Source organism: Mobula hypostoma, chromosome 9, assembly GCF_963921235.1.
Source record: "Mobula hypostoma chromosome 9, sMobHyp1.1, whole genome shotgun sequence".
Lineage (NCBI taxonomy): Eukaryota > Metazoa > Chordata > Chondrichthyes > Myliobatiformes > Myliobatidae > Mobula > Mobula hypostoma.
In genome coordinates, this window is record NC_086105.1 from 140,465,903 (window position 1) to 140,481,945 (window position 16,043).

Sequence of the window (16,043 nt, forward strand, 5' to 3'; positions counted from 1 at the left end):
GTAAGGAGGAATGGCCTAAAATTCCTCCAATCAACAGTTACTGGAAACGTTTGGTTGAAGTTATTGCTGTACAAGGGGGTCACACCAATTACTGAAAGCAAAGGTTCATATTCTTTTCCCAACACATACATGTAATATTGGATCAACTTTCTCAATAAAAGTGAACAAGTATAATGTTTTTGTGTTATTTTAATTGGGTTATCTTTATTTAGTTTTAGGACTTAAGTGAAGATCTGATCACAGATCTGGTCATAATTATGCAGAAATAGATTAAATTCTACAGGGTTCACAAAATCTCTAGCACCACTGTAAGTCGATGGTACAAAAAGCCTGCTTCAATGTTGTCCGAGTACAAGCATGCTTTTGCCCTCTCCATCCTCCTTTAACAAAACACCTTCAGTTACCTTTAAGCATATATTTGGTTATCCTAATGTCTTCATCATGGGGCCAAATCTCATTTTATATTGACAACATGGTTTGAGTTCAAGTTCTTTTGCCAATGTTACCTCTGGATTAATTCTGATAAGAAGAAACCAGTTTCTCTTGGTGACTGACAAAATTACTACAGCAAATATCTTCCTTTCAAGAGAATCAAATGAACAGAGTTTTGTTTGAATGGATGAGAGCTCCATGTTCTCAACCCAACCAGACTCTTAGGAGAGAACTGCCAATTTGACACAGGCTATTAGCAATATAGAATAGTTATTACTGGTTTGCCTTTAAGAAGCATCTTTATTGGAAGAAATTCGGGTGTGAATGCACGATCAATGAATTCAAGCAGCATAATTTCAGGATACAGTTCTCAACCAATATACAGGGCAAAGGAATTGGAAAGAAATGTATTCACTTTCATACAATGATGAAGAAATGACATCATGGAACTGCAAGTTACAATGAGATTCATCACATTGTGGATACACAATTCTGATGCAGAATATCAATTTTAAAATTTATCATGATGTCTAAGGCAACTGAATTATTCTAAAAATTGAAAATTAATGCCAGAGTTCTCACTCAGCCAATTGTTTTGGTGACAATTGTATTTAAACAAACTAACTTGCAATTCTAGCCATTATGGCTTTCAAGATAAAAAATATATAGTTCTAAAGGAAAAAGGACATTACAATTTAGCAATTTTAAATGTTTAATCATTTTAAATACAGAAAAAAAATCAAAACTCAGTACCTTTCGTGAAGCAAGATTGACAAGTGCACAAAGCCTTGTGCAACTATCTCAAATGGCACTACAATCACTTATGATGTTAAGTATTTGATTATAAATATACAAACATTGTTTGTGAACACACATCAAAATCTAAAAAAATAAATTACAGCACACATATTTTTGGATTTTGTCATAATGCTTTGGCGAGAGACAGAGGATTATGTATGTTAGATCACCGTCCTTACACATCTGGAACCATGGCGATGATTTTGCACAAGGGCAAAATCTCTCTTCAGGCGGATCTTATCAGTCCTAATAAAAAGAATATGAAGAACCTCAATTTGTTTTTCAGCAGAGTCCCATTGCAAATTGTCATTGAAAATAAAACATTCAACAAGTCATTTCTCAAATTTTATATTTTGATTTTTTAACATTAAGCAACCTGTGGCAATTACATTGGTGAAATTGTCTGGGAATGCATAAAATTAGTTTGTGTAGTTAAAATGAAACTTCAAAGCCCTTGAATTCACCATTGGTACTACTGCAGTAATGATTCTGGATGAACAGTACTACTCATAATTCAAACTTGCTCAGGTTAAAGAAAACAAAATGAAAACTAATTCAATGTTGACACATTTTGATCCAACCAGATAATAAATTTAAACATTGAATAAAAAACCCACTCTGGCCCTAGAACATCATGTCTCCCAATTATTAATTGAAACAGTTCAATTAAAAATGTGTCAAATGTGGGCAGTGTGGAGGGTCAGCAATTAGTGCTGCTGTCCATTGAGCAGAGACCTGGGTTCGATCCTGACTTCAGGCACTGCTTATGTGGATTGTTCACTCTCCCCAGGGTAGTAAGTTTTCTCTCACATCCCAACATGCTGGTAAGTGAAATGGTTACTTAAATATTACACCTTTGGCTAGGTTAATGGCAAAATGAATCTAGGGGAATTGACAGACATACCTGAGAGAAAATAAATTGTAGGGGTACAGTGAAATGAGGGGGCAAATGGGAAGCTGGTACAGACATCATGAACTTAATCATTGTCATATGATAAAGTTCTAGGAATGCTTCCCAAGTGTATTGTGTACAATTACATAAAAATACAATATTCAAGTTTCCTCAGATTCAATATAGCAACTACTGTCCAGTATTTCTAAGGATCACAACAATATAATCACAAGACAATTCTCTCAAGAATGCTTGATAATCATCTGACCTACAGTCATCTGAAGCTGGTCAACACAAATAGGATAGATATAGAACTGGATCAGAACACAGCTGATGGTATTCTTATTCAATTGAAGGCCCAAGGAGATATCCGGGCTTGGGATTCTCCAGTGGAAAGAAGAGGCAGCTTTGGCACAATCACTGGAGTCCACTCTTCAGCACTGCTAGAAGATGTATACACTAAAAGTTTACCTGCCTTATTGTCACTTGACCATTCATCTGGAAACCTTGAGGTTTATATAATAAATTATATTTTCAAATGATAGCAGATCAATTATTGTTTAACCATTGTTATATTACCCGTTGCATTAACATGTAAAATTGAACCCCTTAACATTTACTTTAATGCTGTACATGCAGCCCAGTTTCTTGAAACTTGAAAATTTCCTATGCTGATGCAAATTTCTGCTGCATCCAGAATTCTCAAAACCTAAAAACACAAATAAATTAAACAAACTTGCTACTCATGATACAGACTGAAAAAAAGACCAAGTATTTCAAGGGAAAACTAATTTACAAATAAAACATCTTCTCAGTGACTAACACCTAATATTAAGGTAATCTCCTCCAAGGCAAACTGGAAAATAATTCTTCCAGTTTTAAAACACTGCAATAATTATTGGATTTAATATTCTTTTCAATATTAATGAACTCTATGTGCACCAATATGTCTCTTAAGAACAAGCGACCTATACATTTTGAACCTTACATGAAGAAACAGTCTGCACAGATTTTAAAATAAAACTCATTATCAGGCAAGAAACCTGATAAGCAGCAGAAAGTAAATGCAAGAACAAATGTTACAAAACTGAAAGGCCAAAGTAGTCGGTATTCCTCGCTTTATAAGTCAGAGGCTTAAACTCGAACTACCAGCTAAAGCAACATTTTGATTTTGATATAAATGACAATTTTATTAATTTGCATTACGTATAAAGTTACAAAATTTAAAGTACAATTTAATTAAAATGTATTTCCTTAGCCTTTGACTCTGGAAACTAGACCAGTGGGTTAACCACTGGTTAACCAAACCCTCATGGCACTGATCAAGATGAGAGAGAACGGCACGCACACTTTCTCGTTCAAGTGAAAGTTCCACTTGAAAGGCAGAAATTTTCATTGAAGTTAATTCTTCTTGAGAATATCTTGAAGTCAAAGCAGAGGGTTAAGCCTTTTGTTTAAACTTAAGGATGTAGCTGGATGAAAGTTCCTAGTTTCTTCCATGGCCAGCAATTTCCATAAGGCACTACCTTTCTTGTCAGGTTCTTGAATTTTGTTATTAAGACTTTTTTTGGGTAGTCCCTCAGATTCGAGGATGACTCTGATTCCACTCCAGTCGAGAGATAGAAGCTGTATGTGCAAATTCTTTAACTTTCAGTTGACATGGCACAAGACACCACATAGACAGACGTACAGCAAGATCATGGTTCTGAGACAAGGTGGTCCAAGACAAATGAGATACTTATCACAAACGTATCCTTGTAATTTGGAACCATAACCGCTAATGTTAAGTTCTACAAATGATGGTGCTGTTACCTCATTAACAATGGGACAAGAATTCCAAACTTCCAGAAATTGTGTGTAACCTCTCAACCTTTGACAGCCACAAGAGAATTTTTTTTTAAAAATATGGATGTTTCTACTCACTGAAAGAACACATCTTTGATTTCAAATTTCATGTCTTCCATCCTAAAGTTAACTCTGGAGAATGGTAGAACATTCTAGGACTTCTCAGCTTTAAATGACAGCAGAAGTTAGTAAGAGTCATTCAGTAAATGAGTATACCTTAAGTGAATCCTTTGTTTTTCTTTCTAGTACACCTGCGTTTTCGCAACAACATTTGATACTGTCGCATATAATGTGATGAGGTTTGATGCACAGTAACTTACCTCTGATAAAATCTCTCTGTAATACAAATCACACAAGAAAGCAGCATCCAGGAACCACCCCATTCCTGTTGTGGGGGTTCTCATGTTCTAGCTGCCATCGGGAAGGTGGTACAGGAGCCCTAGGTCCCACACCAAAGTTCAGGAGCAGTTATTATCCCTTAACCATCAGGCTCCTTAACTAGAACGGATAACTTCACTCACCTCAACACTGAACTGACTCCACACTTTCAAGGTCTCTATAACTCATGTCCTCAATATTACTTATTACTTGTTATTAAGTTTGCACTTGCAGTTTATTTTCTTTTGCACATTTGCTGTTTGCCCAATCTGTTTGTGTAGGTTTTCATTAATTTCACTATATTCCTTTGTATCTACTGTGAATGCCCACAAGAAAATGAATCTCAAGGTTATATATGGTGACATTTACGTATTTTGATAAGAAATTTTCTTAGAATTTTGAACATCCATCCTTACTACGGTCTAAACAGCATCTTTCTTTCCAAACGAAAGTTAACAGTTAAATCCTAATAAATTGAAATGTAGATTGTGGAAACTAGGGTAGCACTCCATGGAATTTGAACGATTCTGATTAGATTGAGGGCTATAGTGAAGTGATAGAAGAGACAAAATTAGTTTCATCAACTGGAATGTCCAACACACGTATAAGTGCATGCAGTCCACATGAACAGGGTGATGACAATTTGGAACTCCACAGACTATTATGGATATTGGGTCCATTGTAATTTTAAACCCAAGTTTGCAAAGTTGCTAGCCAAAAGATATTATTTTCCTCATATCTTGTGATAATCTGGAATTAGGTCATAAATCAAATATGACATTATTGGTGGTACGAGCTTGAGGTCATAATGACCTTCTGCTTGCCCATCACCTTGTCCACCTTGTAAGTATTTTTTTTAAACTGGAGGCTGATAAGATCTTAATTGGCAAGGGCTAGAAAGGTTACAGGAGAAGGCAAGAGAATGGAATTGAAAGGAAAAATAAATCAGCCATGATCAAACAGCGGAGCAGACTTGAGAAGCTGAATGGCCTAATTCTGCTTCTGTGTCATATTATGTAAACTTGTGCTTTATACAATGGCATTTAGACAGGGTTTTTCCATTTAAAACAAAAAAATCCAAGCTATTAGTTAAATACATAACTGTATAGAAAGCTGTAACTAGGCTCCTCATAAATGTAAAGTTAAGCATTTATATGAATTTAATTAATATATGCAAATTACATCAATTAATATGCTAATACCACTCAAAAGCTGTGTTTTTTTTGTTAGCATCTACACGTCAGGCTCCAGTTGCTACTTGACACCGAGATGTCCAATGAAGAGTGAAATGTAGATTTGTACCAATAGATTTCAGTTGCTCAATCTCTCAATCAAGTATAGGCAAGGATAAAATAAAATGCTAAACTTTAGAGTAAGCATGTCTTTAATTAAACATGAGGCATTAACATCCTGCTTTGTCTGATTTAATTAGTAAATGGTGCCCCAATGCAGCACACAAACATTGGCTCACTATCAAACCAGCAGAGGATCCACAGTACCTAGTATCTTCTCGTGAAGTACCAATTCTTTTCTGTACTGAGGCTTAGGCTAAAAATCACACAATGAATACAACCTCCATAACTATTTATGAATTTGGGATGGATGGCTGATTCAGGGAAGGCAAGGGTGAGGATGAAACAATCCCCTCTGGTACTATTGGACAGTCCACTGAATTTGAAGTTGAGTTTTAAACTTGGCCTGCAAGCTGTCACTAAACAATCAGACTACATTGCAGAAAAACACGAACATCCTTTTGTTGTAGCTTTACTAATGATTACTCCTTTAAAGTTGCGAAAATTTTAAAACTTATTTTTCATTCTACAAGGTTACATATAGAATGTTAAGGCATTACTGTACCCTGAGGCTCAGGCAAATCAAAGGCATTTTGTACACCATGAATGACAGCAGGAGTTACAGCTTGAATCACAGTGCATATAGAAGTTCCTTCCCAACATATGATCGTCAAAAACATGCCACCATGACCAAAATACAGTCAGTGGCCACTTTATTTAGAACACCCGCTCAATAATGCTAATATCTAATCAGCCAATCATGTGGCAGCAGCTCAATGCATTAAAGCATACAGGCATGGTCAAGAGATTCAGTTGTTGTTTAGACCAAATATCAGAATGGGGAAGAAATGTGACCTAAATGACTTTGACTGTAGAATGATTGTTGGTGCTTGACAGGGTGGTTTGAGTATCTCAGAAAATTATCTGGACTTTCACACACAACAATCTGTAATTTACAGAGAATGGCGCAAAAAGCATCCGGTGAGCAGCAGTTTTGTGGGCAAAAATGAGAGAGGTCAGAGGAGAATGGCCAGACTGGTTCAAGGGTGTCAGTAACTCAAATAACCACGTTTAAACAGTGGCGTGCAGAAGAGCATCTTTAAATGCACAACACATTGAACCTTGAAGCAGATGGGCTGCAGCAGTAGAAGACCACAAACATAATAAAGTGGCCACTTTATTAGGCATAGGAGGTACCCAATAAAGTGGTTACTGGGTGTATTCTTTAAATGCTAACAATATATTCAGCATCTTCTTCAATAATTAATTGCAATGGATGGACATGGAATTTCACTGGTAACCATTCATCAAAGCTGTCCAGCTCAAATCACAACTGTAACAAACTACTTTTCTTATTTTGCCACCCTTGATTGCATCCTCACAGAGAAGGGTAGATCAGTGTGACTAATAAATCTGTAAGTTACCTTGTCATCTTACATTCAGAGAAGGTTGGCCAATTAATCATAGAGCTGTCATGAAGCAAAAAAAAACAGTAATCCAATATCAAAAATAATCAAACACATGCTATTATTGCCTTTGCTCCCAAGATAAGATGTGAATTAGGACTTTCAATTAAAAAGAAAGAGAAAATTGGTAGCTTGGGGTAGTTTCTTGTTTGTAGGGTTTGGCAAGCCTGGAGGTTAAGTTGCAAACATTTTAATCACCAGTTTAGGTGACATCATCAGTGCGCAATTGTGTGCTGTTTCTGCTGAGTGCTTTCACTTATATTGGTCCAATTCATTGTTCTGATTAGTTGGCTGTTGAGCTGGTCGCTAGTCTCTGTTGGGTCCCAGACAACCAGATAGCTGAGTGATCTCCAACTGGTCTGTAGCCCTGGATATCAGTCCTTGTGAGCATTGGTTCCCCGGGTTTCTGTGGCTCACCCTTAGGCCCGATCCCGCAGATTCGTAGGTTTGTAAATTGCGTCCTGTTCAATGCAAGACCTTAAGATACAGGAGCAGAATTAGGCTATTCAGGCCATCCAGTTTGCTCCACTGTTTTATTATGGCTGATACAATTTTCCTCTCAGTCCCAATCTTTTGTCTTCTCCTTGTATCCCTTCATGCCCTGACCAATCAAGATTGGCTTGCTAAGTCTTCCACTGAGAAACAAGCTTCCAAGAATTCTCTTGATTTCTTGTTTTGTGCTTCTGTCAGGATTTGTAGTTTCCCAAACGAACCTGTGTCCTTCTTGCTGTTCAAGTACTGAGATGAGCAACAGAAGACAGTGTCTAGCTGTAAGAAGATATGACCCTCTTTTGCTCTTCTCAGTACGTGGAGCACTCCGCAGAAGCAACACTCAGTTGTGCAGTGATGATGTCACCTCAACTGGTAACAAAATGGTTGCTCTCTATCCTTCAGGCTTGGCGAAGCCTACACACAAGGATTTCTATTATTTGAACACACACACACACACACACACAGAAGTCTTCTCAGATCTCAATCACAACCCAAGTTGTTCTTATTTGATGACTTTACAGATCTTACATACTGAGAAGTTCTAATGTACACCACTGATGCTGCCTGATCTATGTATCACTTGCATTGGCTTCTTCACCAACTCCAGTTTGAATTTCCTTTTTTTTTGTTTTTCCATTAGCAAAACTTCTGTTAGAACAAAAATGAAAGAGCTTTCAAAGTTACCAAGTAATGCCCAGAGATGTTGTGGATTTTTACAATGCCAATCAATAAGCATGCAGTTTGATCACATTAGTATGAATAACACATTATGATCTTTCTCAGTGTTCTTGGACTATGCAAGGGAAACTGAAATTACAAGTCTGTTTCTCAGTGGTTACTATTCAACATATTTACAATGTATGGTAACCAAATGATCATGGGATCTGATACTGATGCTGTCCAAGCCTGAATAATTAGTGGCAGAAGGATAATGCTCCTTCACAAAAAACACAATGGGAATTACAAATGAACAATCTTAGGGGAATGTTTTATTAAAATAGCCTTTAAATTAGATTTTAAAAATGGGGTAAAAGCCACATGGAACATTCCAATTTTATTCCTTGTACAGAAAATAAATACCAAATGATTCAAATTATTCAACTACTTCACTTTGTAACAGTGATATGTTAACTTAAATTCAGCTTTTAAACATTAGAAAGAACTTGCATTCATTCATATAACATCTTTGAATATCTCAAGATATTCCAAAGCGCTTTAAAGCCAAAGAACTTTCAAGTGTAGACACTAAAGCATAGTAGGAAATCAGCACAATTCAGGTTGGCCATTTCAGATGCTTTTGTTTGATATTCTTTACTGAGCTGCCATGTTAGCTTGGAGAGGATTATCTTCAAGAGAAAATTTAAGACTGATATGAAAATCATAATACAATACTCCTAAACACAAAAACAACTAAAACAATGAGAGAATTTGATCATACTTAGCATTTACAAAACAATGTATTTCAGTATTTCTTTGCTAAGTAGTCTCTATGTTCAGCTTAATTTCCTAAAAATTCACTTTACAAAGTTGACCTTTTTTGGTAGAAAATTAAGATTTTGTACCAGTGAATCATGATACTTTTCCAGCAAGTAAAAGGACACCAAGTTGCCCTTAGGGAACATGATTTCAATCATCCATACCAATATTTCGGAATAGATAAGACATTGATTCACCATTGTGGATCCTTCGAATAGCCTCAGACAAGATCATGCTGATATCAACGGTCTTTATTTTATGGCACTGAAGTTTTTGTATTTCATGTGGGATTGTATTGGTTACTACCACCTGTGGAAGAGGAATGTCCATGATTAATAGGAAAATACAAGTACCAGGTTTCACAAATCAACAATATTAAAAATTACCAGTTAGCAATGACTTTTATTCTCCTCCAAGTAAATAGATTTACTATAGTAGTTAAATATTTATAAATAATTAAGTTTGACATAGTAAATTACTAAACAGGTTACCTCATCAATTGATGATTCTTCTATTAACCTAGGTGCATCTGAAGACAAAAGACCATGGGTTGCCATCACATAGATTTTGTAAGCTCCCCTTTCCTTCAATGTATCGGCAGCTGCTAAAAAGCTGTCAACGTCATCAATTATGTCATCCTGTCAAACAGAAGACAATTCCTTTAGATTCCTTAACAATTAAAATTTTATAAAAATATCTAACCTTAGGAGATATGGAAATAAGTCAGCTTTATGGTGCAGAACAATGACTTTGGAAGTTGCAGCACCATGGCAGCATAGTGGTTAGTGTAATGCTTCACAACATCAGTAATCTGGGTTCAATTCCTGCTGCTGTCCGTAAGGAGTTTGCACGAGCTCTTTGAGATGGTATGGATTTTCTCCGAGTGCTCTGGTTTCCTCCCATATTCCAAAGACAGACAGGTCTGTAGGTTAAGTGGCCATATGGGTGTAACTGGGCAACACAGACTTGTTGGGTCAGAAGGGCTCGTTATTGTGCAGTATATCTAAATTAAAAATTCATTTGAAGTCCTGCATCTGGAGAAGGAGCAAAGCAACAGGAGTTATGTAAGATAGTTTGCATTTCCAACGACCCAGTAAACAAACCTACAAACCTAATAAAGATCCAGTTTACTGCAACTTTCTGTCCCTTATTCAATATTAAAATGACAAGACACCACCAAAGCTACCTGGTTTAAAGACCTGAAAACTGGAAGTGAATAACTTCACCTAAACACATGCCAGAAACATTCCAGTCTGCACAATCATTCGTTGTTCTATGAGTTTCCAAACAGTGGATATATCACACTAAAATTGAGGCTGATAGGAAGTATTCTTCCAACTGAAATTAAACTATGAATTTGAGTTTCTAACCTGAGAATGAGCCAGCACATCTTAGCTATAGATTTAAGTACAAACTGAATACGAGATTGCTGTTCAGAAGTACCAATGGTTGGGCATCTGACTTCTTGAGCCCTCGTTTCTGCAACCTTTAAACTTAGTAGGTTCAATAAAAAATTATTACACAAGAATCAGAGTACAGGCTCGTCAGCCCAAATGGTCCATGACAATCCCATTATCCTCTCTGTTAGCCCCAGTTCCCTGTGTCTGGCCCATAACTTCCAAGCCCCCTCCCCCCTCCATGTACTTACCCAAATGCCTCATGTAACATGGATAGATTCCATTCATTTTGAAAGTGTTAATTCATAGTAAGATTTGGGATTAGAAATATAATTAAGACCAAATGCACATAAAAGTTAGTTTGTTTTCTGGAAGACAATTTATTAAAAAAAACTGGCAAGGTAGATAAAGGCTTAAAAAGATCCAATTTATCAATTTTATCCTGTCAGTGCAATTATATGCAAGTTTTTCTATCCCATTATTTAACTCTCAAAGGCATCACTAAAAAAAAAGTTAAAACATTAGAATTTGCAATGTACAGGTTTCCCCCGCCATCCGAAGGTAAAGTGTTCCTATGAAACCGTTCATAAGCCAGAATGTCGTAAAGCTAAGAAGGAATTACCACTAATTTATATGGGAAAAATTTGTGAGCGTTCGCAGACCCAAAAATAAGCTACCAAATCATGCCAAATAACACATAAAACCTGAAATAACAGTATCATATAGTAAAAGCAGGAATAATATGATAAATACACAGCCTATATAAAATAGAAATACTTCTCTACAATCATTGCCTGCACTGTTCTCCTTAGCGAAAATCTCACGCAAGCGCTCTCGGCAGAAACATGGCACAAGCGCTCTCAGCAAAAACACTCTCTCCAGTAACCTTTAAGCTATGAAGCTGCCAAATCATACCAAATAACGCATAAAAATACACAGCCTATATAAAGTAGAAATAATGTATGTACAGTGTAGTATCATTTACCGAAATTGACAAGTCAGCACAGAGCACACTGGTGATGGTGTATTAGGCTGAGTCATTGGAAGTTGGGGTGGTGCAGTGGCCTCCACCTTCCGGGCAGCAAACCAATACCGATCTGCGAAGTATGCAGGGGTACAGCAGTAGCCGGAACGCACCCAGCACATCTTTAAGAAAAAAGCTGAAATAAACAAACTAATTAATTAGGTGCTGCCCGGCCCGTAATTAATTAGTTTGTTTATTTCGACTTTTTTCTTAAAGATGTGTGGGTGCGTCCCGGCTACCGCTGCATTCTTCGTGGATCGGTATCTGTCCGCGGCCCAGGAGTTGGGGTGGTGGGACATTGGGGTGTCGTCTGTTTCCACCAGGGCAGGCAGGTCATCTTCTTCTATGTCTGCCTGTCTCAATGTCGAATGTCAAGGTTCGTCGTCTGCTGTGGCTGATGTGGAAGGCTTGCTTGACTGCTTAGCCTCGCGCATTTTTCTATCATACAGTTCTTTGTAAGGACTCAAACCATCTTGCAAATATGCCCTAAACTGACGTACCCTTTCAAAATTAAAGTCGTACTTTATCATTGCAGTGAAAATCTCACGCAGTTGCTTCATGTTCAGTTCCTGGACGACTTCACTTTCAGTCCGTTTGCTACTGCATTCGTTTTCGATTGTTATCCTTTCCTCTTCCAATTGCATCAGCTCTTCATCTATCAGTTCTTGGTCATGGGATGCCAAAACCTCTTCAACATCATCTTTGTCAACTTCCACAAGCCAAACTCACTTCATCCTTACTTCGTTCACCACGATCAAAATGCTTAATTATGTCTAGTTTTACGCCAAGTGTAACACCCTTACGAGCTCTTGTAGGCTTTTCTGATACCTTAGAACTCGTCTTGCTAACTGCTGCTTACAGGCACGTGTTTAAGCGATGCCGGCTAGAATGCAGTTCCGAATCCGGGGGAGGAGCAGCTGCTCGGGGCGCGCGCTGCTTTTTTTTTGTAACAGTGAAAACACCTTCTGTTAGCGAAAACAGGTAACTAATGTAGGTCTTTCGTAACAGTGAGGTTTCGTAAAGCGAACGTTCGAAAAGCGGGGTACACCTGTATGTGTTGTTAAGAATGGGCTTTTGAAGAAAGTAATATCTGATTTGTTAATATTAGTTTATATCACTCAACACTATTCATCATTTATACCAGTCATAAATTTTGCATGTTGAGAAACACTCTACAATGCTTTAAAAAAAATGCACCTTGTTTAGAAATTCCAAATCTTATTCCAGAAATCTATGCTGTCTGCATTACATTCAAATAATTCCCAAATTAAATTTCTTCCTCATTACACTATATTTGCATCACTTATTTTATGTGTATGTAAAAGCTGCAAGTATTGAGGTTGTTTTAACTACAATAAAACTCTGACAATCTGCTACCCTAGTCGCAATCATTCAGCATTTGACTTACCAGAAGGTGGCACAGCAGTGCAGTGGTTAGCACAATGCTTTACAGTACAGGCAACTCAGACAGAATTCCCACTACTGCCTGTAAGGAGTTTATATGTTCTCCCTGTGGGTTTCCTTCCACAGTCCAAAGACATATTGGTTGGTAGGTTAACATGTCATTGTAAATTGTCTCATGTTAGGCAGGATTAAATCGAGGTATTGCTGGACAACATGGCTCAAAGGGCCTATTCCACACTGTATCTCAATAAATAAAAGCCTGGCTCCTGAGCTCCCTTAAAGTCAACAAGTTCAGTGGAAAATTTATTATACTACTGTGCAACACATTAAAAGTATAGTGTGGGGGACAAGCAAAGCATCAGGAATGGTGCAAGATGCATTTTCAGTGACCCCGTAAACAAATTAACAAACCTAATACAGATCCAGTCTACTGTATCCAAAATCCGATAGTCTAGAAAATCAACTGGAACTTCACATCCAAAATCAGAACGTACTGGATTATCTGCGTTTTACTATATAGAATTTTTTCATTTGTACTACTTTGCAGTTCCAGCAACAGAGAATAGCTTGTGAAAAACTGAAACGAAATTTTCTTTACTGGTATTGTCCACAACACTGTAGGAATGCAGCTCACAAAGATACTCTTGAAAGGTATAAGAAGCAACTTACCACAATAATAGCTATTCTTCCTCCTACATCTCCAACAACTGTGATTGGGGGCTTTTCCTTTGGAATTGACACTGAAGGGGATAAAATCAATAATTATGAACACTCTAGTATATGAGCTAGCTCCACAAACATGTGTAGTCTTTTCATACCAAAGGAACTCTCATTGCCAATGACTGGAAAGATTTGCAGTTAAAATGAAGACGCCTTCTTAGGTACAATTATAAATAAGAACACAAAAACTATTCATTGCCCTTGTTACATGCAATGAGCTCCACTGTACAGTAGGAAAGATATGGCCTCGTCACAAATTAGAACAGGGACTCATACAAAATTTTTAAAATCCAATTTGGAACAACACAATCATGAAAACAGAACATTATTTACATTAGTTATTGGCTTAATTTAGATAAATATCTCCCCTGAATATGCCTTAACCAAAGAATCCAGTAAACCTACTGGGAATCTCCAGGCTGGGATGTATGGCTGCTGCATTTTTCACTGTTGGCGGTGAATGCCGGCCATCCACCAAATCCGATTCTGCATCTTGCACTTCACCATGTATCACTGCGATCCCCAGACGCAACCGCTCAGCAAAAGACTGAGCTCTGAAACAATGCAAAAGAGTATTAACAGGACAGAATCACAATATATCTTTTGTAATGTTACACTGCCTTAAGCACAATACAGTGGATTCCGCTTAACTGGGACACATTGGAACAATTACACTTTGGCTCATTTAAACAATTGTTCCAATTAACTAAAATTTCATGGAAATAGCAAAAAAGGTATAAAAGAGACAAATTACTGTTTAACTGATTAACAAATCATTAAACATAGAACAAATTACAACACTACTGAACACAAAATACTCTGCAGATGCTGGGGTCAAAGCAACACTCACAACACGCTGGAGGAACTCAGCAGGTCGGGCAGCATCCTTGGAAACGATCAGTCAACATTTCTGGCCGGCACCCTTCGTCAGGATTGAAGAGGGAAGGGGCTGAGGGCCTATAAAGAAGGTGGGGGGAGGGTGGGCAGGAGAAGGCTGGTAGGTTCCAGGTGAAAAACCAGTAAGGGGAAAGATGAAGGGGTGGGGGAGGGGAAGCAGGGAGGTGATAGGCAGGAAAGGTGAAGAAAGAATAGGGGAAAGCACAATGGGTAGAAGGAGGAGGTGGAACCATGAGGGAGGAAGTAGGCAGCTGAGGGAGGGGGCAGAGTGAAACTGGGATGGGGGAAGGGAGGGGGAGTGAATTACCAGAAGTTGGAGAATTCAGTGTTCATACCAAGGGGCTGGAGACTACCTAAACGATATATGAGATGTTGCTGTTCTGTTTAGGTAGTCTCCAGCCCCTTGGTATGAACATTGAATTCTCCAACTTCTGGTAATTCCCTCCCCCTCCCTTCCCCTATCCCTATTTCACTCTGCCCCTCCCCCAGCTGCCTACTACCTCACTCATGGTTCCGCCTCCTCCTTCTACCCATTGTGCTTTCCCCTATTCCTTCTTCACCTTGCCTGCCTATCACCTCCCTGCTTCCCCTCCCCCACCCCTTTATCTTTCCCCTTACTGGTTTTTCACCTGGAACCTACCAGCCTTCTCCTTCCCACCCTTCCCCCACCTTCTTTATAGGGCCTCTGCCCCTTCCCTCTTCATTTCTGACCAAGTGTTCCGGCCTGAAACGTTGACTGATCATTTCCACAGATGCTGCCCGACCTGCTGAGTTCCTCCAGCATGTTGTGAGTGTTACTACAACACTACTGATACTACTAATTATATGAAACTATCTCTTGATTCCTAACAGTTAACGAAGGAATTTATCCAGAGTACGCTGCAATGTTCTTTTAATTGACTGTAAATTAACAAAATCAGTGCAGACACCTAGTGCAGATAACCGACTGCCTTCATATAATGCGTTCAATGACTGCATCCTCCAAAACTTCATTTTCATTGTACCATGCAAAATGACTGCTGATACCTTCAAATGCTTCAAAATTCGTAACTTGAAGCAGTCCATTCATTTTCACTCCTGGCCATTTCTGGCATCTTCAAGAATGAATGCTTAAAACCAGAGTGAGCAAAACATTCTAAATATGTCTTACTGCTTACTTCTCGCTAACTACCAGTGACAAAAATTACTGGTTTTTGAACACAAACACATGCAACCATCGCTATTTAAAAACTGCTCACTTTAAGAATGGTATAGCGTCTAATGGTCACAAAAGTGTGCGTAACTGAGGCTGGTTAGAAACTGTTCGGCACCAATCTCCTGTCCCAATTAAATGAAGAGAATCCCCGCTATTTTTTCAATTTAATTTTTGTCCTTTTAGAGTTGTCCCAAATAAGTTGCCCCCATGAACCGAAATCCACTGCATATGGAAGATAGAAAGATAATCCAAGCAGACCTTTTGGCAGATGCTGGCGACTTTGCAACAATCACTGCATTCCTGTAGTCAGGGATCTGCATAAAAAAAGTGGAGAG

The 16,043-nt window shown here is 38.1% G+C and overlaps 1 protein-coding gene across 5 annotated transcripts in view; it reads right to left on the bottom strand.

Annotated features, from left to right (window-relative positions):
• Window positions 1-720: 720 nt before the first annotated feature.
• The window catches only part of prpsap2 (phosphoribosyl pyrophosphate synthetase-associated protein 2), a 41,724-nt gene continuing 26,401 nt past the window's right edge, over window positions 721-16,043 (bottom strand). For 2 of the 5 annotated variants that reach the window (XM_063059317.1, XM_063059321.1), the window contains 6 exons: window positions 15,967-16,022; window positions 14,022-14,170; window positions 13,566-13,636; window positions 9,563-9,709; window positions 9,269-9,380; window positions 721-2,831 (listed from right to left, as the gene is read on the bottom strand). In XM_063059317.1, coding sequence (XP_062915387.1) covers window positions 2,710-2,831; window positions 9,269-9,380; window positions 9,563-9,709; window positions 13,566-13,636; window positions 14,022-14,170; window positions 15,967-16,022 — 657 coding nt within the window. In that variant the 3' untranslated portion in view covers window positions 721-2,709. The other 3 variants (XM_063059320.1, XM_063059318.1, XM_063059319.1) reach the window with 3 other exon arrangements.